Source organism: Amblyomma americanum, chromosome 6, assembly GCF_052857255.1.
Source record: "Amblyomma americanum isolate KBUSLIRL-KWMA chromosome 6, ASM5285725v1, whole genome shotgun sequence".
NCBI classification, from domain to species: Eukaryota; Metazoa; Arthropoda; class Arachnida; order Ixodida; family Ixodidae; genus Amblyomma; species Amblyomma americanum.
In genome coordinates this window covers 187,800,464-187,826,051 of record NC_135502.1, presented here as the reverse complement: position 1 = coordinate 187,826,051, position 25,588 = coordinate 187,800,464, and the positions used below count along the sequence as shown (strand labels likewise).

At 45.0% G+C, this 25,588-nt stretch overlaps 1 protein-coding gene across 1 annotated transcript in view; it reads right to left on the bottom strand.

Annotated features, from left to right (window-relative positions):
- The window catches only part of LOC144095630 (tight junction protein 1-like), a 432,906-nt gene that overhangs the window by 220,435 nt on the left and 186,883 nt on the right, over positions 1-25,588 (bottom strand). Inside the window, exons 12-14 of the mRNA XM_077629302.1 lie at positions 8,882-9,332; positions 2,698-2,745; positions 498-593 (exon numbers count right to left, since the gene is read on the bottom strand). Of these exons, the coding sequence (XP_077485428.1) occupies positions 498-593; positions 2,698-2,745; positions 8,882-9,332 (595 nt within the window). The remainder of the gene's footprint in view (positions 1-497; positions 594-2,697; positions 2,746-8,881; positions 9,333-25,588) is intronic.

Here is a 25,588-nt window from a genome sequence, read left to right as displayed (position 1 = left end):
AAAAAGTTTTTGCTGGACAATATTCGTGAAGCGGCATGCTTTAACATCCCAGCATACCACAACTTTATTATAGCCCTTTTCAGAGCCTCTTTAAGTACACATTTCTTTTCCTAGAACGATAATTAACTGGTATAACCTTGCAAACGATGTCACTTTGCAGCACTACTTTTTTCATACCTCACCTAATCACATCTACGGCTAAAATATGACACTAGTTTTCTGCTTACTTTACCTTGTATGTTAATGTGCACTTTTTGTACCTTTTAATTTGTATTTATCATTCTATACTTTTGAATGTTTGAATCATGCATTTGTACTTTTTTCTAAATTTGTACTTTTATTCTATACTTTTTCCCTTTGCTTCAACTTGTATGCTTAGTATGTACTTTTTGCTATTATGCTGCAGTGTATACGTTTCCTTCCCTACCCATCTTGAATCACGAAAACAGGACTCAATTAATGCGAGGCCATCAGCTCAAAGCCAGAGAAGAACTCACGTGGGCAGGCGTACTTGAGAGGGTAGTCCCTGAGCAGCCTCTCTCGTGCCACGTCCGCCATTGGCCCAAAGAGCACCACGGGACGGATGAAGCCCGCTGCAGTCAAACACATTCTGCTCAGCTGCTGAGACGCAAAATTGCACCTTAACGATAGAATGAATGGGCACAGGAATAAACACAGGTTTGTGTACAAATTTTAACAACAAAGACATTACTTTCACTAAAAAAAGAACTTTTACAAGCTACAAAAGAGCAAAAAAATTAAAATATAGATGCTGCCACCGCCAGCCAACTTTACCAGAGGCTGGGCCACAAGCGGCAAGTTATGAAATGCACTTTCTCTCGCCAATAAATGTGTTTTGCTTCTGGATAAAGAAAGAGTCATACCATCTATCGAGAACCACAACTGCAGAGCTGTCCCCTTCTTAATGAGGATGTTATAGCAGACTACAGCAACGTGTTATGTGGAAGGTCATTGAAGCCTACAGCTAAGCACGGAAAGAATAATGCAGCAAAGATCCCAGTATGAGAGATGACTGATGGAGGGTTGATGATGCAGTGGCCTGTAAAAAGACTCCCAAAGCAAGCGCACACTGGCAATTCGATGATGACATGCAAAGTCTGTTAGGCCACGACGATATCCTGATCAGGATGAATGTATAAAGGGACCAATATAGTGGCTCACTTCTGCACTGGTTCCGGTGAATTTTTATGGCTAGGGAGGTGCATATTCTAGCTTTGATCGAACAAAGCACTTGTATGTGCAAGTAGTTCTAAGTTACATGAGCAGGACATAGGGTCAGCATGGAGTAACAACAGCGACCTATCAAGTGATAATGTTCTACATGAGAGCCCACACATTCTCTGTTTGCTTGGAAACAACGTTGACAAAACCTGATATTCAAGAAAACTAGAGATGTATGAATATTCAAAATCTCGAGTACAAATAGAATATCTGTGTTATTTGGTGCATATTGAATTCGAGAATTTTCGAATATTCGAAAATTTCAGAATGTTCGGCAGCAATCGAATACTGTGCCAAATTTCATAAAGCTGACGGCGGCAAAATGAGAATATTTACGCAAACTATCCGAAGATCGAGTTTAATGTATTGAGAAAGCAGTACAGAGACGCCCTCTTCACTTCCTTCGCCACTGTTTACTCCGTGGAGCGGCCACATTCGTATGCCAGTAGACTTCATACCTTGCACGAAATTCCACAAGCCACCTATCACACATGAAGAGAAAAGATGGCCAATCACATGCTTCTATCAATCACAGTGCAAAAGCATGTTCTTTTTTTTGTCCTATCATAATGTGTCACACGTGGAACGCCCATAGCCATGGCACTCGTTCTGTCACTTGACAACTGTTCTACCGTGAGCTCCGGCACCTCGTTACTGTGATATGCAGGAAGACCCACTTGCAGAGTTCGAGGTGTCACCCGCGGGTAAAGCGATTGTGTAAAAATACCGCCTATTGCATGGTGCACTGTAGCCGACGTACCTCAGACGTGCATGTAACGACAGGCGTGACAACGACAAGAAGGCACCTGTTGTTAGGCCGAAAAATAGCCTGGACACGTGGTTTCTATTTCTGATCTTCGCCGCCAGCCCTAGACGACCATGGCTATAGGCCGCACATTCACCAGCCATGGCTTCGCTGGTCATTTGTTTTTCTCTTTAGGAGCAGCCTTGCTGCTCAGACGCCAATGTGCATTCCTCTCGCTTCTGTCCTTTCAGCACCCCACCAAAACTGCATACTCATCATGGGCTTTTGCTGCCTGTGCAATGCAGCCTTCATACACACCACATTTTCCAATTTTCGACAGGTTTTTCCTTTCTTGAGTCTTCCAGTCCAGTCCCAGCCAAGAAGAGACAGTGAGGCGAGAAAGAAGTGTGGTTGTCTTGGCCAAAGAGTGGAGGGAGATCTGCACCCACATCGTCGGCTCCTCCAGTGCACCTGGATTGACTTTTAGCCCTGATCTTCAGAAGTTGGTGTGCTCAATGTGAATGCACAATTTGCCTTACTCAAATGTCTCTCTGGTGGCTTGAGGGATTCTTTTGCACATATTGTGCAAAATTGCACATATTGTGCACATATTGTGTTGCCAGTCAGGTGCATTAAATGTGGATGCTCGTGCTTCCATCCTTTGACGAATCAAAGAGGGAATCAGAGAGGACATGGCTGCTGGTACTCACGGTGTTTGAGGGCCACACGCTCATAAGCTGGGAACTTGGACAGGCCTTCTGTAAAAAAATTGGTACATCACAAACCAGAATTTGTGAATTTAATACCGATAGTCGAGCTAGCTGCTACTGCATATTTCAAGATAGGAACAGACAAACACCTCAAGAAAAATAAGCACACCAAGACATCCTCATCAGCAATTTGCTTGGGGAGGTTTCAAAGCCTACTGTATCTTCAAAAATAAGTGCACATGCATTAGCCAGCTGTCATTCATCCTGCACGAAAAAGAGTTGTCGGATCTGGTCATGCCCGACTGGTTTCTTGTGTTTTCTTGTTGCTGTGTGAGCATGTTTTTATAGCATTATGCAAAAACTCTGCCCTAAACTACAAGTGAGTGTTTGCACAGCTCCTTTAAAAAACCTGTGGCCTTGCTGTATTTATTAGTGCCACCACATCAGTGCAACATGTCATTACAATGTCTAAAGTTTGGTATAAAAAGGCTGTTTGCCCTGAACATGACCGCAGTTAAAACTAAGGGTGTCACAAAATGGAGTCAACAATCTTTAACCCTTTCCAGTCAGGTTCTGCACTGACTACCACTCTGGTTTTTATGGGCCTCCTCATGGAGAGAGGGACGACACACGACCGCGAGCCAAGTTCAACCACAGGGTTAAGCACAGTCCAGACATCGTCTGCCACAGCCAGCTATCAGGTACAGTATTTAAAGGAAACCACTCAGCGCAGGCACTGAAAATGTGGGAGCAAAGTGTTGAACCTCCAGCAGGATCACCACTAGTGGCCCCTACACGGCATAAATTGGGAAAAAGATAATCACGTGAACATTTCCAGCTGGAGTTTTAACTGGTGCCAACTTTTTCAGTTTTGCAACTGCCTCCAACAGCAGAACTTGAACTGATTCCAGCAGATGCCTGCTGGTCCCAACTGGTTTTCAAGTGGGATCTGCTGGCTCCAGCTCATAAATTTTTGCTGTTCAAATCTGAACAACTTTTCAACTGTTTGGATCATAATGACGTTCTCCAACAGAATTTTTCAGCTAAATCTCTCATTGCGGCTGCTACAAGTGCGCAAAGAGTGCCAAATTTGACGAAAAAAAGCTTTGCTCATTAGTCCTTCCTCACTGACACTGTGGTACAGCCTTAATGGAGGGCACATATAGATATGAAGCCATGGTATTAGTGGTTTTAATGTGAGTATTGTGGGGATCTGCCCTGCAGTCCCCTGTGTAGACTTTCCCGCGATGCACCGTGCAGCAGCAGCCTCGCCTCGAGGAGGAGCACACTCCCTTGTTAGTAAACTAACGAGAGAGGGCGCCAGCGTCTCAGCGCGAGAGATTGCTCGCACGCGACAAAGGGCAGGGGTTCGGCTCGGATTGTCGGCATGAGCGGACGTGTCGCTCATGGCTCCGCTCTTCGCCAGCAGGAAGACTGGCTCCCGTATCTCGTCCCGTCCAGCTTCAAGAGTATATCCCTTGCCCTAGCGCAGGCGAACATTCGCTCGGAACCTTGCTGGTGAGTCGGACGACCTCGATTCATTAGTATATCTTTTTCCTAGCTGGCGTTATTGTTTCTGTAGCAATAAACGCCTGTTTGTGTCACCCAATGTCTCGTTCCTTTGTTCCGTCAGGGCAAGGCCCGCCGTGGTTGGCGTGCACTTGGTGGCGTACGCGATCACGGGGTGGGGTCCGGGCGGCTTTGAACCGTGTCAGGTGCGATTAAGATCTCCCCAAGTAAACACCACAGTATATGACATGTAAGCTTTGTTGATGCTCTTGTCACTGCTTGCTGAGTGAGGTTTGCAGCCACATGTGTGCTCTCACCAGTGTTGTAGCCGTTATCGAAAAAAAGTAACTAAGTATGTTACTCGTTACGCTAAGAAAGAAGGAACCCCTTACCGCGCCCTACGTTAGCTACAAAAAATGTAACGCGTAACTGTTACCAAAAAAAAGTACCGCAAGTTACTTTGCCATTACTTCATGGCCATAAATTTTAATTAATGCAGCTCTGCAGCAAGAACTCACGATAACAATTTTATAAAGCTCATATTTTTACATAAAACTTCTAGCCCAAACAACCATTTTAACTGAAATCCTTATTTAACCAGAATGCTTTGCCCAGATGTTCAAGAGCTTAGCAATGTTTAGTGGCCTAGAGTTACATGTGATGACTTCTAATGCTGCTGCACATGGTAAAGCTATTTCTGAACGTGATATTAAACACAAAATGACAATTCATAATTAATTCTAACTTTACAAAGAAAATATCAGTGCACTCTCAACAAATATACAGTGATTGTGAAAAATGTGATGCTCCAAAATGCGCGGCATGCTTCCACTCTTTAGAGAGTTGTGTGTGTGAGTGGTTTGGGAAGGGGAGCTAGGTGAAGGCAAGTGTGTGGTAGCATGTTCGTGCACGTGTTTCATGCTTTATGCCTATTCTGTACTTTTTTTTTAGTTGGTCACGCCGCCAAGGCCAGGTGTTTTCTGGCATGCAACAAGGAACGTCAAGAGCCCCTGTACATTTTGTTTATTTACAACATCATTTTAGTTGCTCTGCGCTTTTTTTCAGAAAAAGGGGGCGGAGAGGGGAACGATTGGAATTAAAAGTAACTGTTAACATGACACCTCACGTTACCGAAAAATGTTAACGTAAGTATGTTACCCGTTACAGCTCTGAAACGGTAACGAGTAAGTTACTAAGTTACCGAAAAAAATTAACGCGTTACCGGTAATGCCATTACTTGTAACGCGTTACCGGTAATGCCATTACTTGTAACGCGTTACCGCCAACACTGGCTTTCACTATAGGCAGAGATCTACATGGTCCTGTAGGGTGACGAACATTTTAACATAGATTGCGAGCTCTCTCCCAATTTTTCTGCGCACCTAGCATTTGGAAACCTTTTAACAATTGATTGTAATATTTTAGAAAGTTTAGAAAACAAAAGGACACTGTAGGAACAGTTTATAGAAACAAAGAAAAGTTATTATAATGTTTCGGTGCTACCGATGTGCCTACTGGTTCCAGCAGCTATTAATCTCAACAGGTGCTGGGAATGCGCTAAGAAAAACCAGTACTACCGGAACCGACGGATACCTAGCTGGAAATATTCACCTCCATAATGAAATGCAGCTAATTCTGACAATTTCCGACTGCTTGAGGACAATACAATTTGGCATAAATATGTGGATACATACAGCACATCAAGAGCAGAATTCAAAACCGCTTCACCATCTGCCATTGCAGCCTAAAAACCATACAAATTGTAGGCTGTTTTCCCAATGGGGTTAGCCTTTGCATGAATTTGCCATCAAGCAGGCCTTCTGCACTTCCGAAGGTGGCTGATGCTTTGAACATTATGATAATAAAGTCATAAAACATCTTTCTGTAAATATGCAAGCAATTCAAGAAGTTTTCCAAGCATAAATGAAAATTACTTACATTTTTACAACCCTCTGTATCACAGGTGACGTGTACAGGGCTAAGACGGGAGGTGAACGCCATAAATTTCCAAATTCCCAGAGCAGTTCATGACTCCACAAGGAGCATGGGTTATAGAAAGCCAGCAATGCAGTTTCTGGTGCACAACACTACAGTGAGGCCATAAAGCAGTGACAATCATGCAGTCCCATGTTTGGTGGAGGTACAATCAAATGTAATTCCCAGCTTCAGTTCTTTTGTATGAGAAAACTTAAAAAACAGCAGTTGGCAAAAACGTCACATGGCCAATGGGGTCCTTTGTTACTCCATGACCAACCTCAGCAGTAACTTAATTGTATTGACATGCCGTAGGCATCAAAATTCATCATCACTGGCCTGACTACGCCCACTGCAGGGCAAAGGCCTCTCTCATGTTAGCCCTGTCCCGCTGCAGCCCCACAAACTCCTTAACCTCATCCGCCCCCTGCTGCGCTTGCCTTCTCTTGGAATCCATTCCGCTACCCTTATTTAAGGACCAGCAGTTATCTCGCCTTCGCATTGCATGCCCTGCCCAAGCCCATTTCTTCCTCTTGATTTCGACTAGGATGTCATTAACTCGCATTTGTTCCCTCACCCACTCTGCCCGCTTCTGGTTTCTTAACGTTACACCTATCATTTTTCTTTCCATGGCTCGCTGCGTTGTCCTTAACTTAACATGACCCTTTTCGTTAGCCTCCACGTTTCTGCCCCGTAGGTGAGTACCGGTAAGATGCAGCTGTTGTACGCTTTTCTCTTGAGGGATATTGGTAACCTGCTATTCATGATCTGAGAGAACCTGCCATATGCGCTCCACCCCATTCTTATCCTTCTAGTTATTTCCCTCATGATTTGGATCAGCTCTCACTACCTGCCCTATCTTTACCACTTTCAGCACCTCGCTGCCAATTGTGAGCTGCTGTTCCCTTGCTAGACTGTTGAACATTACTTTGGTTTTCTGGATGTTAATTTTTAGACCCACTGTTCTGCTCTGCCTGTCTAAATCATCTCCTGAGTGACTCAGCAAGGCAATGTCATCAGCGAATCGCATATCATTTAGGTATTCTTTATTAACTCTTATCCCCAACTGTTCCCAATCTAGGCCTCGGAACACCTCCTGTAAACAGGCGGTGAATAGTATTGGTGAGATTGTCTCTCCATGCCTGACGCCCTTCCTTATTGGTGGTGATGATGAATTTTTATGGCATAAGGGCATCTGAGGCCAAAGAGCGCCATGGCGCAAGGTTGCTTTTTCTGCTCAGGGTGGGGTCAAATACCCATTTCCCAAGCATTTCATGGTAAATAAGCCGAGCACCAGACAGGGGAAAACTTGTACCCGCCCTTCCTTATTGGAGTTTTATTGCTGACTTTATGAAAAAACAATGGTAGCTGAGCAGTTGCTATTTATATCATCCAGTATTTTGAAATAAGGCTCATCTACCCCCTGATTCTGCAATGCCTACATGACTGCTGAGGTTCCCACTGAGTCTACTGCTTTCTCGTAATCTATGAAGGCTACATGTAGAGGTTGGTTATAGTCTGCGCATTTCTTTATTACCTGATTGACAGTGTGAATGTGGTCTACAGTAGAGTAATACCTGATCCTTGCCACCTGCTTTCTCGCTTTGCATTGCTCCTAAGGCTTTCTTTACTTCCTCTTTCATTACTGGCGGGATGTCCCATTGCTGTGAGCTACTGCCTCTCTCATTAGCGTTCTTCACATTCCGATTAATTTGGCTACTGTAGTGAGCTGTGTAGAATTCTTTGGCTATTTTAATTATCTAATGAGAATGACCTTTGTTCTTTAGCGCATACATTTGGCTTTTACCTACGCCTAGTTTCCTCTTCACTGTAACTTTTAGGCTGCCTCCGTTCTTTAGAGCATGCTCCATTTTATCGACATTAAATTTCCTTATGTTGGCTACCTTGTGCTTATTTATCAACTTTTATAGCTCTTCCAGGTCTATTCTGTCTGCAGGGTTACACACTTTCATGCTTTGGCGTCTCATGAGAAAGCTTGCCGGTATCCTGCCCAACCATCCTAGCGCCTACCTTTACTGCCCACTGTGTAATGGTAGCTGTCAGATTATTGCACTTATAATTCTGTCTTGCAATTAGCATTGGATACAGATAACAAGTAAAATTTTTGCAATAGACTATTTCCCTGCAGCAGTCATAAATGTAGATGAAGCTACACTGCAGACTTTCATTACATCTGACCACAGCGTGTCCCTCAAATGTGCTGCGGTTCCTTTAAGCCGTCACCACTGAACAGGCCCACCAGTTTCGATTAAGAACAAACTACACAAACATAAAACTCTGAAGTGGTTTTGCGTTGTTTTCGTTTCTTTGTCTCCTATCCTGTCTGATTCGCACAGTCCCACCTTTTAGTACAAACAAAAGTCTGCAGAAATTGTTTTCTCTAAAAATATTGTTTTATGTTACGCCACTTGACAGAGATACAGTCATGGAATAACCCCATTTAGCATGTGTAAAAACTTTTTAACGTATTCTTTCTTTCCACGAACAGTAACTGAAATGATCAGCTAAATAATGATGGCGTCGCTGTTTGTTTTAGCTATTGTTTGGAAATGAGTAGTGCATCTACCAGAATGTTCCAAGCTGTATTAATCTGGTGGGAAATGCAGAATTTATCAATAAATAAATTCCTGTCTATCGGATGTTGTTCTCAACCAACAAGACCAGCCACAAGGGTGCCAACCTGGGTCCTCCCAGGGGTCGCCGCTCTTGGCACGTGTGGCCCTGCGTCGCCGCCGGAAGAAGGAGGTGCGGCTGCTGCCGCTGTCAGCGTCGCGCCGCCTCGCCTGTTGGGCAGCCAGCTCCTCAGCACGCACCGCGTTGGGGATGAGTCCACGCTGAATCTCCTGGTGGTTGCGGCCCAGGCGGAAGGCAAGCCATGAGCCCAGTGCACCATTGTGCAATGTGTCGACAACGCGGAACACCTCCCCAGGGTGCAAAGCCAGCTCGCCCTTGCTGGTCGGCTCGTGGCTGAAGTGGGCGCGGACGTGGAACGAGTCCCCCTTCTGGCTGCTGACCACCTCCTCATACTCCTCGCGGGCCGCCTGCACCAGTAGCTGCACGGGGCCCTGCAGCTGCACCAGACGCTGCACCGCCTCCTCGCGTGTCGCCCACCGTACATCCACACCGTTCACCTGCACCACCAACAGCACCCTATCGTTGCCACCCGGTGATTGCCCCATTGCTGTACCATCCCTGTCACATTAAACGGAATCTGTTCACTGCTCTCACTTGAAAGTAGCGGTCAACCCATTCTACGCCAACGCATGCATGCTGAGCCGTGTTCTTGGTCACAGGAGAGTTAAAATGACGCTTCCAGTTGTGATTAGTGGGAGAATCATGGAATGTGCACAAGTGAGGGACTGGCCATGGAAGAGTGCCATGAAACAAGGGCAGTGAAAGAAATGAGGACGCCAGCTTAGGCAGAAGCCCAATAGAGACTTTTAGCATAGCATGTGCTGCTACTGCTACCATACTGCGTGCCACCAGTGCACATGCGCTGTTTGGTCGAGATGCATCCAGTGTGCTGCGTCCCGTGGTGCCCTCAAGACGATTCTGTTTAGTCTCAAAGCGGCAAGCGTAGGCCCAGCTCGCAGCCAGATGGCGCTATCTGGCTGCGTCATGTAGTTCATCAGCAGAAAGTGACGCTATTGCTAAGTAACGCTTACAAGAAATAAGAAATTAGAATTTTCGAACCTCGTTCATACAGCACCTAATATATTTTGCATGTCCTAGAGAATGGAGGATGATCATGGATGGCCGGACAGACGTAAACCGGACGGACAAATTTTGTAGACAAAAGGAGGTGTAAATACAGCCATTAAATGCATTCCTGCATTAAAGTTTATTCCCTGGCTCTTTCTGGCTATGCTGACTTTTGTCCGGCAGCAAAAGGCGCACTCATCGCCAAGAAAATTGGATTAAAAAATCTTCCCGCCAGACGATTCAAACTTACTTCTTACGGAAAAGGACTGGTTACCACCAATTTGAAGTGAATGGCAGTGTAGCATAGCCTCAGAGATCCACACGAAAATCAGTATCGAAGCACGCATTATTCTTGCAAAATCAGCTAGTGTGGTGACACTTTTGTATGGTTTTTTCCTCTTTTGAAGCTAATAAAAGCTCCGTCCTAAGTGAGAGCGGTCTCTTGGCGTCTAGAATGCACTACAGTATCGATGAGGGCCAGCTTCTATTTGTCCTCAGCATCCCCTTCAGTGTGGCAAAACCAAGCCTTCTAAATCCCGTCTACTATTTTTCAAGCATCGACAGGGGTGCCTGCTCTGACCATAGTGAAGCTGCATCATCACCTTACTGTGGTGTGCCCGGACACTTGCGCCAGCGCATGCTATGCCCCTAGTCCATCTACTTACCGTATAAACGCGTGCAACGCCGCACCCGTATACAGGCCACACCATGTTTTCCGGAAGGAAATATTAAAAAAAAGGTCCGTGCAAGGGCCACACCCGAAGTTTTCACGACCCATGTGGGAATAGCCTTCGAAATGCACGCTCCATAGCCTCCGCGATCAGCTCCGGCTGCGAGCAACAGTACACTTGATCGTAGAGGCCATACGAGGTTCCGGGTGCCGCCCATGGATGGCGCCTGAGGCTGTGGGTCATGATCATCGTCAACTTTTTCCTACACCGCGAGCTCCCGCTATCTATATCGGCCTTAGTATCACCAGCTCCAGTTTTTGCGGTTGTCAAAGGCACGGGTGTTGCGGTGGCGTGTTAGTTCATTGCGGTTGTGGCTTTCGTGTGCTGCCGCCGAGCGTTGCAATTTTAGCACGATGGGCAAGCACCTTATAGCTACACGGCTGGGAGTTTGCTTTCGAACACGGCAAGCGTGCTGCGGGCAGGAAATCCGATGTGGCCGAGAAGTGCGTCTGACGATGGTGCAACGAAAAGGATGCACTGAGGAACACAAGCTGCAAAAAGCGCACTTTCCGAGGCAAGCCGTGGAAGTTTCCCGAACTGGAAGAAGAGCTGCTCTGCTAGGTGATGGAAGTGCGGAACAACAGCTACGCATTGACAGCGGACATGCTGCATGACTTCTTGTGGGATGAGTGTGCACCAGAGCACAGCACCAGCTCTGAGTCGGAAGACTCTGCAAGTGACGACTGAATGTAGAATAAATGCCACTCATTCCCTGATTGGTGTGTTTTGCTTCAAAATCTTTTTTTTCCTCCACATCACTTGTATGCCCCGCACACCGAAATGAATCTCGAAAAAGAAACGCGGACCTCACACGCGTTTATACGGTATATCGCCTGTAACAGTGGCCTCTATTCATAGTGCAGCATCCAATTCGGTGCGGCACAAACAAACCTCTAAATTCTGCCTACTGTTTTCCAAGGATTGACAGAGGTGTCTGCTTTGACCGCAGTGCAGCTGCGTCATCAACTGCCTGTGGTGTACCTCGACACTTGCACCTGCGCATTCTATGCTACTAGTCCATCTACTTACATCGCCCGCAGTGGTGGCTTCGATTCATTGCGTAGTTTTTATGTTATTAAGTTTGTAGTTATTATCGGCGACAGAAATATAAATTTACTTGATATTAATTCTCAGAGCGACCATTATATTAGCTGCTTTCAGGGATATGGTCTTGAATCATTAATCAAACTTCCAACTCATTGCATTGAAATGCAATGAGGCAAGAGGGAATGGAAGAGGCTAGTCAAGAGGAAGTCCATTAACGAGTTAGCGATAAGAGGGAAAATACAGGAATTCAGGATATCACTGCAAAACAGATATTCGGCTTTAACAGAGGAAGACGATCCTGATGTTCATACAATGAACGATAATTTGACAGCCATCATTAAGGAGTGCGCAGCTGAAGTAGGCGGTAGGACAGTTCAAAAAGGTACCGGAAAGCTATCTCAGGTGACGAAAGATCTGATTAAGAAATGTCAAAGCATGAGGGCGTCTAACCCTACCGACAGAATAGAACTGACAGAGCTATCGAAGTTAATAAATAAGCGCAAGGTAGCAGACATAAGGAAGTTTAATATGGAGAGAATCGAGCATGCTCTAAAGAACGGAGGTAGCCTAAAAGCGGTGAGGAGGAAACTAGGCATAGGTAAAAACTAGATGTATGTGCTAAGAGACAAGGAGGGCAATGTCATTAACAATATGGATAAGATAGTTAAAGTAGCCAAAGAGTTCTACACAAATCTGTACAGCAGCAAATGTAATCATAGTGTTAATGAGAGAAACAGTAGTGCAGAGCAATGTGTCATCTCGCCAGTAAGGAAAGAGGAAGTAAAGAAAGCCTTAGGAGCAATGGAAAGGGAAAAAGCAGCTGGGGAGGATCGGATAACAGCAGATCTGTTGAAGGATGGGGGAAGACCGTGCTAGAAAAACTAACCACCCTGTATACGCAATGCCTTATGACCTCAACCGTACCAGAAGCTTGGAAGAATGCAAACATTATCTTAATCCATAAGAAAGAGGGGGGTTTCTCAAGGGGGGGGGACGCCAAGGACTTGAAAAATGGCAGACCGATCAGCTTACTGTCCGTTGCCTACAAGGTATTTACTAAGGTAATCGCTAATAGAGTCAGGAAAACCTTGGACTTTAATCAACCAAATGATCAGGCAGGCTTTTATAAAGGATATTCCACAATAGTTCATATTCACACTACCAATCAGGTGATAGAAAAATGTGCAGAATATAACTAACCTCTATATATAACCTTCATTGATTACGAGAAAGCATTCGACTCAGTGGAATCCTCAGCAGTCATACAGGCATTGCATAATCAGAGTGTAGAAGAGCCTTATGTCAAAATACTGAAAGATATATATAGCAATTGCACAGCTACTATAGTCCTCCATAAAGTCAGCAATAAAATTCCAATAAGGAAGGGCGTCAGGCAAGGAGACATTATCTCGCCAATGCTGTTCACCTCATGTTTACAGGAGGTATTTCGAGGCCTGAATTGGGAACAGTTTGGAATAAGAATAAGTGGAGAATACCTAAATAATCTGTGATTCGCTGATGACATTGCCTTGCTGAGTCACTCAGGAGGTGAACTGCAAATCATGATCAATGAGTAGGACAGGCAGAGCGGAATGCTGGGTCTAAAAATTAACATGCAGAAAACCAAAGTAATGTTCAACAGTCTAGCAAGGGAACAGCAGTTCACAATATGCAGTGAGCGCCTGGAAGTGGTAGAGGAATACGTCTACTTAGGGCAGGTAGTAACAGCTGATCCAGATCATGAGAGGAAAATAACTAGAAGGATAAGAATGGAGTGGAGCGCATATGGCAGGTTCTGTCAGGTCACGAATGGCAGTTTACCAATTTCCCTCAAGAGAAAAGTGTACAACAGCTTAATATTACCGGTACTCACCTACAGGGCAGAAACGTGGAGGCTAACGAAAAGAGTTCAGCTTAAGTTAAGGACAACGCAGCGAGCCATGGAAAGAAAAATGATAGGTGTAACGTTAAGAGACCGGAAGCGGGTAGAGTGGGTGAGGGAACAAATGCGGGTTAATAATATCCTAGTCGAAATCAAGAGGAAGAAATGGGCTTGGGCAAGATATGTAATGCGAAGGCAAGATAACAGTTGGTCCTTAAGGGTAACGAGTGGATTCCAAGAGAAAGTAAGCGCAACAGGGAGCGGCAGAAGGTTAGGTGGGCGGATGAGATCAAGAAGTTTGCAGGCAAAGGGTGGATGACGCTGGCAAAAGACAGGGTTAATTGGAGAGACATGGGAGAGGCCTTTGCTTTGCAGTGGGTGTAATAAGGCTGATGATGATGATGATGATGCATTTCAATTGAATTCAGTTGTGTCGCTGACCATGCATAACCAACCTTCTCTATATTCCATTGGCTTTTATCATTAGGGTTGATGTTACTCATCACTACTCTGTAGCTCTCACTAATCAAAATAGAGCTTGTACCACAGCACATGGCTTTACCCAAGAATATCTTTGATCATCCAAACTTCTTTCATATGACACCTTTTATGGTTTGAGCCGCCACGGTGGCTGAATGGTTATGGCGCTCGGCTGCTGGCCCGAAAGACACGAGTTCGATCCCAGCCGCTGCGGTCGAATTTCGATGGAGGCGATAATCTAGAGGCCCGTGTGCTGTGCGATGTCAGTGCACGTAAAAGAACCCCAGGTGGTCGAAATTTCCGGAGCCCTTCACTACGGCGTCCCTCATAGCCTGAGTCGCTTTGGGACATTAAACCCCCATAATCTAAACTAAACTAAACCTTTTATGGGTTGGTAGGATGTAATTTAGTTGACTGACACTCAGCTAGTATATAGCACATCCTCATCCATGATGACTAACCTGACACTCAGCTAGTATATAGCACATCCTCATCCATGATGACTAACGGCTTGGCTTCCTGTGCACCAGCTGTTCATTGCTGTATGAACTATACATCTCCTAACAATTAGGAGAGCGGAAAGTTGGGCTAGTTGGTTGAAATGCATACTGAAGAAGTTGGCGCGGAAAAACGAGGACAAGCGAGACAAACAAAGACGAGCGCTCGTCTTTGTTTGTCTCGCTTGTCCTCCTAACAACCCTTGGCTTACTAAAGTCCTTCTTAAGAGCCTGAGAAAGAAGAAAAATTTATACAGGAAGACTAACAACTAACACCCGTCTACATCAATGTTATAAATAGTATTGTTACACCTTGGAAATATTGTTAAAAAAATGCCAGAAAGGTTATTATGCGAATAAAATTCCAACAAACTCCAATTCATCCAAAACAACTATCATTCAAGACCTGTTCATAGCCCTCTTCAGATTTTTTTTTCCTCTCCCTCTGCAGCTCCCACTTTGAGCTACCCTACTCCTTCTGAGTCTTCCTCGCCTCGATGTCATGTGCCGAGGTCATAAATATGAAACCATCTTCCGCTGGTTTAGATAATGTCAATGGAAATAATATGAAACTGATTGCAGATGCCATTGCTGGTGTCCTTCCCGAAGAGCTAAGGAAAAGTAGTCATGCCTATTTTCATGAAAGGAGATAAAAACCTCATCAGCAAGTATGGGCCAATCTCTATCCTGCCTTTTTTCAGTAAAATCATTAATAAACTAATCCATTTATGACTGTCTAGTTATCTAGACAAATTTAACATGCTGCATGTGAAACAGTTTGGATTCCGGCAACGCTTTTCCACTAATCTGGCTTTGATTTATTTCAGTGACAAATGAAATACAGGAATAGATAAAGGTAACTATACTGGTTTTCCTTTCCTTGGTTTTACTAAGGTTTTTGACACAATTAACCATAATGTCCCTATTGCTAAGCTAATGTCCTAAGGCGTTAATGGGATTTATTTAAAACTTTTTCATAGTTTCTTATCTAACTGGGAACAAACCATGTGCATTTCGGGTATCATTTCTAACAGAAGGAAAATAAATATGGGAGTCCTATAGGGCTTCATTTTAGGTCTATTTATATTTCTAATTTATATTAATATTTCTAGCTGCTTCTATCCTTCTACTGATTGCATTCTTTATGCTGACAATATACACTTATCTCTTCACATAAATGTTTGGTACAATAACATACCAGCTCGATTAAGTTCTGATATTGTAAACTGCTGCTCTGATAATGGACTGCTTGTCAACCCTGCTAAATCCAAGTTCATGGTGTTCAGTTCCAAGCATATAACCACTCCAGGTCTTTTTTTGATCAACTCTCATCCCATACATCCTTCGGATCATTGTATATTTCTTGGCGTAGAACTGGACTGCTACTTAAAATTCAGCATGCACATTTAACAATTTCGAAAAAATATCACCTGTAATCAGAATTCTTCTAAACACTACTTACGCTGTACTATGCCTTCATCCATTGTCATGTGAATTATTGTATCAGCTCGTGGGGTCAGACATACCGCTCTCATCTCTCCACACTACAGCTCATCCAGAATCAGGTGGTTTGTGTAATCACTTGGTCTAATTAGGATACCTCCATTACCTCACTGCACTCTCTACTTAACATCCTTCACATTTCAGACCTCTCAAAATTCAATCTTGGCATATTTGCGTATCAGGCAATAAATAAGTGCCACCTTCCTCAGCACATACACATCCAAGCACTAAGTAACCACAACCCCACAAGATTTGCATATTGCAATAATTTTGCACTACCAACTCTAAATTCTGATGGATGGCTTCTCTCTAATCAAATTCATCACCTTAGACAATAGCTGACTAAATTTTTCGGACTCCAATGATTCGCGAGCCTCATAGGAACATGAATGACGGAAGCCAACACCCATCGAAACCAAGGAGCATAGGTGTCTGTATATTTTTATTTGTAGTTTTTCATTAATGGGACTATAATAAAAGCAGAAGAAAAAACAACCACATGTCGTCAGTGGGATCCGAACCCACGACCACAGTTGTACGTAATTGATTACTGTAATTAATTATATTTTCGGGTAATTTTGTAATCAATTGCTTAATTTTTTCAGACGGTAACATTTCATGTAATTCAGTTATTGTTTTTCTGCAATCGATTACCAGTAATCAATTAAGCCTTTATAAATAAAAGACTACTGGGGCGAAGCGCCAGTGACGATGTGACTGCGGCAAATAGTTCGGCCGTGCATGAAGGTGCGCATGGTTACCAGACGTGTTGTGCTTTCTGCGGTATTCGTTCCAGGTGCAGCTGACACCATATATGGGTGCTTCTTGCAATACGTTATGGGGACTCAGCCCTGCAGCCTCCTCTTGTGGTTTGCTTTCCCGTGGTACACCCTCCCACTGCTTCGCCCCAGGAGGGGTGTGCGACGTGACTTTCCTTGGTTCGTTACCTTAACTAACAAGGGAGGGCACCATGGATGGCGCGATTGCTGTACGCGCAGGAAAGCACACTCTCTTCAGCTGGGATCGTGGGCGCAAGCGGATGTGTCGCTCGTGGCTCCGCTCTTCACTAGAGGGACGAGGAAGTCGCAGGGAGACTTGCTCCCGTATCTCGTCCCGTCTGGCTTCGGAGTATCCCTTGTCGTAGCGCGGGCGAACATTTGCGCATAACCGTGCTGGTGAGTCGAACTACCTCGATTCATTAGAGTATTTTGTTGCTAGCTGGCGTTATTGTTGTTGTAGCAATAAATGCTTGTTTGTGTCAGCCAATGTGTCGTTCCTTTGTTCCCTCAGAGCAAGGCCCGCTGTGGTCGGCGAACGCTCGGTAGCGTACGCGATCACAGGGTGGGGTCTGGCGGTTTTGAACAGTGTCAGCCGTGATTAAATGGAGGAAAACGTATTTATCCCCCAATTAAAACCCCACATCTGGCAGCCCAACATGAGGCTTGCTCTTGGAACACTGGACGACTGTCTATTCGGTTTGAGGAATGCTCTTTGTCAGGACTTGACAAGTGCTAGGCCTAGAGTGAATTTAGACCGCTAGGACCTGCGGCATATGCTTTCTTGAGTGTGAGGTGTGTTGCGTTGCAGCATGCTTGAAATGATCGGCATGCTCAGCACGTTTTTAGTCAAGTTTTCTCTGGACCCTCTTCAGCACGAGAACCACTTGGTCCGCATCGAGGGAGCGCCAGGCCTAGCACCCGCGGAGTTGCCGAGCCCAAAGCGAGTGAGTATGGAAGCCGCGTAGATGGTCCGAGTTTTCTGCATGTATTTTTCTCTGCTGTCTCTTTTTCGACTCTGGGAGTCGCAGCTCCAGGAGCCAGGTGGCCTAAGGCCACGGGTGGCGCTATGAGCTCGCTAGTATTGCAGCTCGGCACCGGGCGCTCCGACACCGTCCGATACGGTGGGCGCCGGCCGCTCAGAAGCTGCTTCGTGCAGTGAGCAGGGTAGGACCACCCCACAAAAGTGATGTTTCCTCGCGGCTGCGCGCACGTAACCCGTTTCGAGTCGTTTTGTTTAGGGTCATTGTCGGAGTGGTGGTTAGGCCTGAGGCTTTTCGGAGCTGCCTGCACCGCGTCAGAAGAGACACGACCACTGGGACCGTGCTGTTGAGAGGGGCGTACTTTGCTACCCACCCATTTTTGGTAACCTCGCACGAACTGAGCAGTCTCGTTCAACTCAAGAAAGGGCTTTGTTCACTCGAATTTTGCGTCTGCACAGCCGCCCGACACGTTTTGCTAGCAATTTCAGCATTGTGCCACGAGGTCCGTGCGGATGCCGTTTCCCCTCCCATGACCTATGCTAAAGGCACACCGAGAGCGCTTCGGCAATCTTGCAGATCTGGTGGAGCCACACAGGCTTGCTGTCTTGGGCCCATTGTCTCACGGCCGCCTGCTGCGATGGAGCAGCCTGTATCTTGTTTGCCGCATCCATTTGGGGCAGCTGTGGTGAGGTCAGTCAGACTTGCTCCTGTATCTCGTCTCGTCCAGGCTTCGGAGTGCCCCTTGCCGTAGTGTGGGCGAACATTTGCTCGTAACCTTGCTGATGAGTCGGGCAATTAATCTCGGTTCCTTAGCATGTTTTGTTGCTAGCTGGCATTATTGTTGTTGTAGCAGTAAATGCCTTGTTTGAGTCAGCCAGAGTGTCGTTCCTTTGTTCCTTCAGAGCAAGGCCTGCCGTGGTCAGCGTGCGTTCAGTAGCGTACGCAATCACAGGGTAGGGTCTGGTGGTTTTGAACTGTGTCAGCCGCGATCGAGCGGGGAGAACAGATTTATACCCCTATTAAAACCCCACAACGTCAGCCTAGCTAATTAGTTATAATAAAAAAAAAGCTTTTTCCTTGAACTGTGAGAAACAGTGCAAAGACGGCGTGGGAGATGAGAAGGAATACTTACAAGACGGGCAGTGACTACCAACTGATTCATATAGCTATAAAGGGACACATTTTATTGGTACAACCATCGCCCATGCACAACATCTATCACACGATCAACGGATAAACCTGCATTTCTTCGTGCTTTGATCGCTTGCTAGCAGCACACACCACAGTTGTACATAAAAGAAGTAAAAACCGGCTTATAACCTTGAATAAACAACAAATAGCCTGTGTTTCTCAACACTTGTCGTATATCTGTTAGCCAGATTGTGTCAAAAGAGGAAAAGGAAAAAGGGGGAAAAAGGAACCAGTGTAGACAGTTAAAACCATTCGCCGCAATGCAGTGTCAAAAAGGAAAAAGAGTGATCGCAGTCAAGGGGCAATCTAGACATGTGAGAATCGCAGAAAAGACGGCACCTTCCACAAATCAGGAATAAGTGTATCTAGAAAGCGCAGCTCTTCATCAACGATTGAAACCAAGGGTGCACTTCTTTCCCGCTTTGGACTTTGGCTTATGCAAGAAACTTGCTTTCGTTGAAGAGCAGTTTACAACCGTAGCTGTTACAACGGTGTGCCAAGAAACGTTCAAGTTGTGTTTCTAGGCCCTATCTTTACAGCATCTTTCCGTTTGTTCATTGTAAACATTGTTGCAGGAGAGGGGGATTTAAAGATAAGTCTAATGCTGCATTTTGTGTACTTGGTAACATGCTTCTCAGGCATGATTCATGATTTCGATCAACAAGCCCTGTAGAGACCTAGCTAAGCTTGTACAGGGCAAAGAAAACCATGTTGATGTGATATCTGTTTGCCATCTTAATATTGTGTGACAGCCCATGGAAATACAGAATAACCTGGCTGTTGATTTCATGGTTTGCTTTTCTGTCGCCTTTATTTAGAGCCAGCTTTCACAAATGCTGGAAATAAATGCCCTTAGATAACCAGCACTAATCAGGCGAGCCACTTGGCCACTGAAGCTTTGACTTCGATGACCGAGTGAAAATGAGGAAAAGTAATACAATAGTAATCGATTACTGTTGTGTGATTATTCAGTTACTTTTCTGGGGCAGTAACCGACCACTGTAATCAGTTACAATTCAGATGGAGTAATTTGGAGGCTTTCCTGTCTTGCCATTGTGTCGTTCATTCATTCACGGCGTGACTTGCAGCCACGTCATGCTGTCTAGTATTGTGTGACGTGAGGTGGTGTGGACACAAAGAAAGCATGGCTATGGCTCTGATACAGTCTAATATTACGCACGCAAGTGGAACATGGGGAGCTGTGAAATTCGAGATTTTAAAAGGTGGTGTTTTCACAGAAAAGTTACTTTTTTGAAGTTCATGTATTTTAGGACTATTGATTATTCGTATCATTTTCCAGGTTGTAGAAAACCTGTTCCCCCCTCCGTTTCAACGCGGCCGACCACCTTCATCATCGTGCGTCAGGACCGCACCGGCTGGGCGAGAAGGGAAGTCTCCCTCGTGGGGGAAGCGGAACTCTGTGGAGCCGGAGAGAGTCTCTTCTTTGGCCAGCGTCGTGACCGGTCGCAGCCGCACGCTCTCGTCAACTTCCGCGGGCGGTGCACGGAAATCCGTCATGCCTAGTGTTCCTGTATATGCTGGAACACTACGTCGTGCCTTGCCACTGGACTTATGGTTCCAGGCAGTGAAGTGAGTGCACAAAACGTGCGCTCTCGGCATCTTCCCCAGCAAATGCTCGGGGATGGCTTTGCCCAAAGAATGCGGCACGCACGGGAAGACCCGGCTGCCATTGTTGGCGCATACAAACGTTCAGCACCGATACCTCCGAAGTCGCACCCCTGTCCCAGCCGGTATGTCAGAAGCCCATCTTTCATAGCCTTCTATTTCCAAGGAATGCCTCGTTGATGTTTTGTAGCTAGCTGGCCCACTCTGTGTATTAGTTGCAAGTGCAATAAATAGCATATGAGTGTTCATGCTCTGCCGTCCCTGTCCTTTGTTCCCTCGAGCACGAACCCCTCTGCGGTTAGTGAGCGGAAACGCTGCATCCGCGAAGTGGGAGGTGTGGGGTGGAAAGCTGTCCCCCCCATATTCCCACAAGGTCCCACCAAGTCCGAAAAATCCGTCGGCAGCTGTAGTAGTATGAAAACGGTGTCAACTGTGTCCTTATTTAATTGTAAACTTCACTCATTCATTCTTGAATTCGTGTCTGGCAATTTACACGTTAGCTTCCCAGTTCTTTTCCGCCATTGTGGGTCGACGCTCTTACTGTATAGGTATTTAAATACCTTAGCTGCCCACCTGTTATCGTCCAATTCCCTTAGCCGTTCTTCGAATAGTATTTTACTCTGAGCTTCCCGTGCTTCGAACGATGCCCAGCTCATATCCCCGTATACTGCCTCGTTTGTGGTTTTCCCGTGGGCACCTAGTGCTAATCTTCCGACAGTTCTCTGATTTACTTCTAATCGCGACTGAACTGCAGCCCTTAAGCATAGAACCGCATTCCCGAAAAACTAAGCTCCGGCACCATTATTCCTTTCCAAATACCTCTGCGGACTTCATACCTGTTGTACCCCCACAATGCCCTATGTTTCATTATCCCGGCATCTCTTCGCCCTTTTGCTATGAGAGACTGTTCGTGCTTTTCCGCATACATATGCCCGTTGTTTACCCATACCCCGAGATATTTGTAATCGGCCACTCGGGGTATTTTATGGCCTTGTATTGTAAGCTCCTGATCAGTTGTATCGTTGAAAATCATCACCCCTGACTTAGTTTCGCTAAAACTGAAACCTAGACTGTCTCCTTTGCCTCCACAGAAATTAACGAGAGTTTGCAAATCTTCCTGGCTATCTGCTAACAGTACAATATCATCCGCATACATTAAACTCGGTAGTCGTTGCTCAACAACCTTTCCGCCTAATCTGTACAACAGATTATAACCTAGATTGCTTCCTTGTAGCCTTCTTTCCATACCTATCATATAAAGCATGAACAGCAGCGGTGACACGGGACAACTTTCCCTTACTCCTTTGCGTACCTTGACAGATGTCATACTCTTGATTCCTTCCCATGTTATTTCAACTTGATTTTCTCGATATATTTTCTCTAAAAAATCAATTACCTCATGACCGATGCCTTCATCTTTCAATATGTTCCACAGGAGTTCCCTATTCAAGTTGTCGTATGCACCGCTTATGTCCAGGAAGGCTAAATACAGAGGTCTGTTTTCCGCCTTAGCTATTTCTATGCACTGAGTAAGCACGAACAGGCTATCATCTAAGCGCCTACCATTTCTGAACCCGTTCTGAAGTTCTCCAAGTATTCTATTACTTTCTACCCATGACTGCAATTTTATTTTCACCACCTGCATCGCCAGCCTGTATATAAATGATGTTATCGTAATCGGTCGGAAAGATTTGATGTTCGTCTTATCGCCTTTGCCTTTATAAATCAAATTCATTTTACTCTGTTTCCAGCTGTGCAAAATTTGCTTATTTGTTATGACTGCCTCCAATGCTTTTATCAGCGTTTCCTTGCCTCTTGGGCCAAGTTCATTAATTAACTTGATTGGAATTTCATCTATCCCTACGGACACGCATTTTGAAATATTTGCTTCCGCCTTTTTCCAGTTAAGATTGGTCAGTTCTAAGCTGTTTTCTAATGTGCAATCCTGTGTTGCTCCCTCATTTGGGGCGATTACCCTATCGTCTTTCCTAAATGGTTCAGCTATCACTGACGCAATGTAGTTCACAGCGTCATCTCCCTCTAAACATTTTCCCTCGGCATCGTGAATCTGTTCCTGCTTTCTGTGATTCACTTTACCCAGCCAGCTTATATGGTTCCAGAATTTTCTTGACACCCCTTTAGTTGCATCGCGAACTTCAGCCAGCCAGCGATCAGAGAACTGCTTTATTTTAGCCTGGATGAGGACATGCACTTGTTGTTTCTTTTGTCGATAAGATTCCCATTTCTACCTTATTTCCTCTTCAGATACCTGCGCCCTGTTTACTTCTCAGTGTTCCCTTGACGCCAACCGTTGTTGTTCGATGACCTTCCTAATTTCCTTATTCCACCAACTTCGTGACTTCCTCTTTCTTCTCCAGCGGTTTACTCCTTTTACTTCTTCTATTTTTGTACTAACGAGTAGTTCTAACTGATTACAATCCCACTTTTCCACGGGATGTTTCCCTATTGCTTTCTCTATGCTGGCCGCTATTTGCGCTATTTGTTCTTCATTTAATTTTGCATACTCTTTTTTGGCTTCCCTCCTTTTCTCTTTTGAGCAGGGCTCCCAACTGTAGACTAATACGTTTATGATCACTTCTGAGGCTGTACTTCCCCTCTTCGTCTATTTCCATTATTGCGAGCTTGCTATACATCCCCTGCAACATTAAGAAGAAGTCAATGGTCATTTGCCTGTTACAAGATTCCCTCGTGATTTGTCCCTCACACTTAGTTTCTCTATCTAGAATAACTGGGTTGTGTCGCTCACAGAAGTCTAGCATCAAATTCCCATAACAACCTGTGCACCCATCCAGATCCTCGATGTGGCCATTCATGTCACCCCAGCAGAATAATATCGGCACCTTCTCTAGACTGCTTTAAATCGTCATTGAGACACCTAACTAGATCCATGTTCTCTTGCCTGCATTTGTCCCCTGTCCCTAAATAAACTACTCCCTAGCCATGTCCTTTTACCGGCCAATTGTACCTGACACCCAGATATTTTCTTTGCCAACTTGACTTTATTCTCTGCCAATATGTTCCTTGATCTATCAGCATACCTACCCCTCCTCCCTTTTTTTTCATTTATTTTCATCCTTAAAGGCCCGAAGGCATTACATAAGGAGGGGCTTACAAATGGGTTTGTGTAAATGCACTCAATGACGAAAACATAGGCACAATGAACTTAACACTGAAACTGTAAACACTAAAAAAAACACTAAAAAAAGGAGGATCAAGCGGTTACAAAACGTTAAGCAAAAAAAAGAAAAAAAGAAAGAAAAAAGCACAAAAATACAGGGAAAAATGCAGGAAAAAGTACAGGGCAATTACAAGTTCACGTGTTCTGAAAATGACTAGTGAGTTTCGCAGCGAAATGTTTTGCGATCGTTGCATGAAACTATGTCGTTTGACAGGGCATTCCAATGGGTTATTGCGTCAGGAAAAAAAGAACTGCTCATTGCTAAAGTACGGCTCTTGATGCTGGCTATGGGGTGGCTGTGGCTGAGGCGACTGGAAGTTCGGATTGGTGGTTTCAGCAGGGGGTGCGACGTCGGATGGTAAAAAATGTTGTGTAGTGGGCAAAGGCGTGAAATAATGCGGCATGACTGAAGCGTGGGGAGGGAGATAGAACGTTTGAGTTCAGTGATGCTAATTTCTTTAGTGTATTCAGAGGTGATAAAACGGGTCGCGCGGTTTTGGATAGCCTCAAGTTCGGCGGTGAGGTAGGCTTGAGAGGGATGCCAGATGGATGATGCATATTCAAGTTTGGGACGAACAAATGCTAGGTAAGCAAGTTTTTTTACTTCGGGAGATGCTGACTTGAGGTTATGTCGTAGATAACCTAAGACACGGGAGGCATCTGAACATATTCTTTGGACATGGTTTACCCAAGATAGTGAAGATGTCAGATGCAATCCAAGATACTTATATGACGTTGTTGGGACAATTGGAACTGAGTTTATATTGTATGAATGATGAATAACTGCGCGTTTGTGAGAGAACGACAACAGTTGCATTTATCAAGGTTTAAAGGCATCAGCCATGTGTCGCACCATGTGGCTATTGTGTCGATATCTTTTTGTAGCAGGTGACTATCGGTGGGATCACGAAGGGGGCTGTATATTACACAGTCGTCCGCGAACAGTCTTAATTTGGTGCTTGTGTTTAATGGAAGATCGTTGATGTAAATGAGGAATAGCAGTGGGGATAAGCCAGCCCCCTGTGGGACACCTGATGATACATCGGTAAGGGATGAGCGGTAGCCATTGCATGACGTGAATTGCATGCGTCCATTTAAGAAATGATCAATCCAGGTTATTAGGTTATGGGGAATGCCTAGGGAGGAGAGTTTTGCGAGCAGGTGCGTATAAGGAACACGGTCGAAGGCTGTGGAAAAGTCTAAAAAAATAGCGTCTATTGAAGGTTATTGTCCATAAAGTGTAGGATGTCATGAGTGAATTCCGCCAACTGTGTTTCACAGGAATAGTGTTTTCGAAAACCGTGTTGGTGGGGATAAAAATTTAATTGAATCTAGATGGCTCATTAAGTTTGACGATATAACATGTTCAAGTAATTTTGAAGGAATGCTGGTTAACGAAATGGGGACGATAGTTGGAAGGATTTGTGCGGTCACCTTTCTTAAATATTGGAATGATTTCAGCTATCTTCCAGTCATCGGGGGACTTCTCCGGATTCCAATGATTGGGTAAAAATTAGATGCAGGATTAGGCTTGAGATTGAACTAGTATTTTTCAGGAGTTTACTGTTTATATTATCGCAGCCAGCTGATGATGAAGTTTTGAGAGAACTGATTAAGTTCGCTATTCCTGCCGGTGTGACTGTGACTTGGCGGCATGGGTATTGCGGCGATGGCTGGCAAAAAATTGGGGCTGCTAGTTGCTGAGGAGAACACTGAACAGAAGTAATTATTGAGAATTGCCGCGCACATATTACTGCCTATGGGCTCACG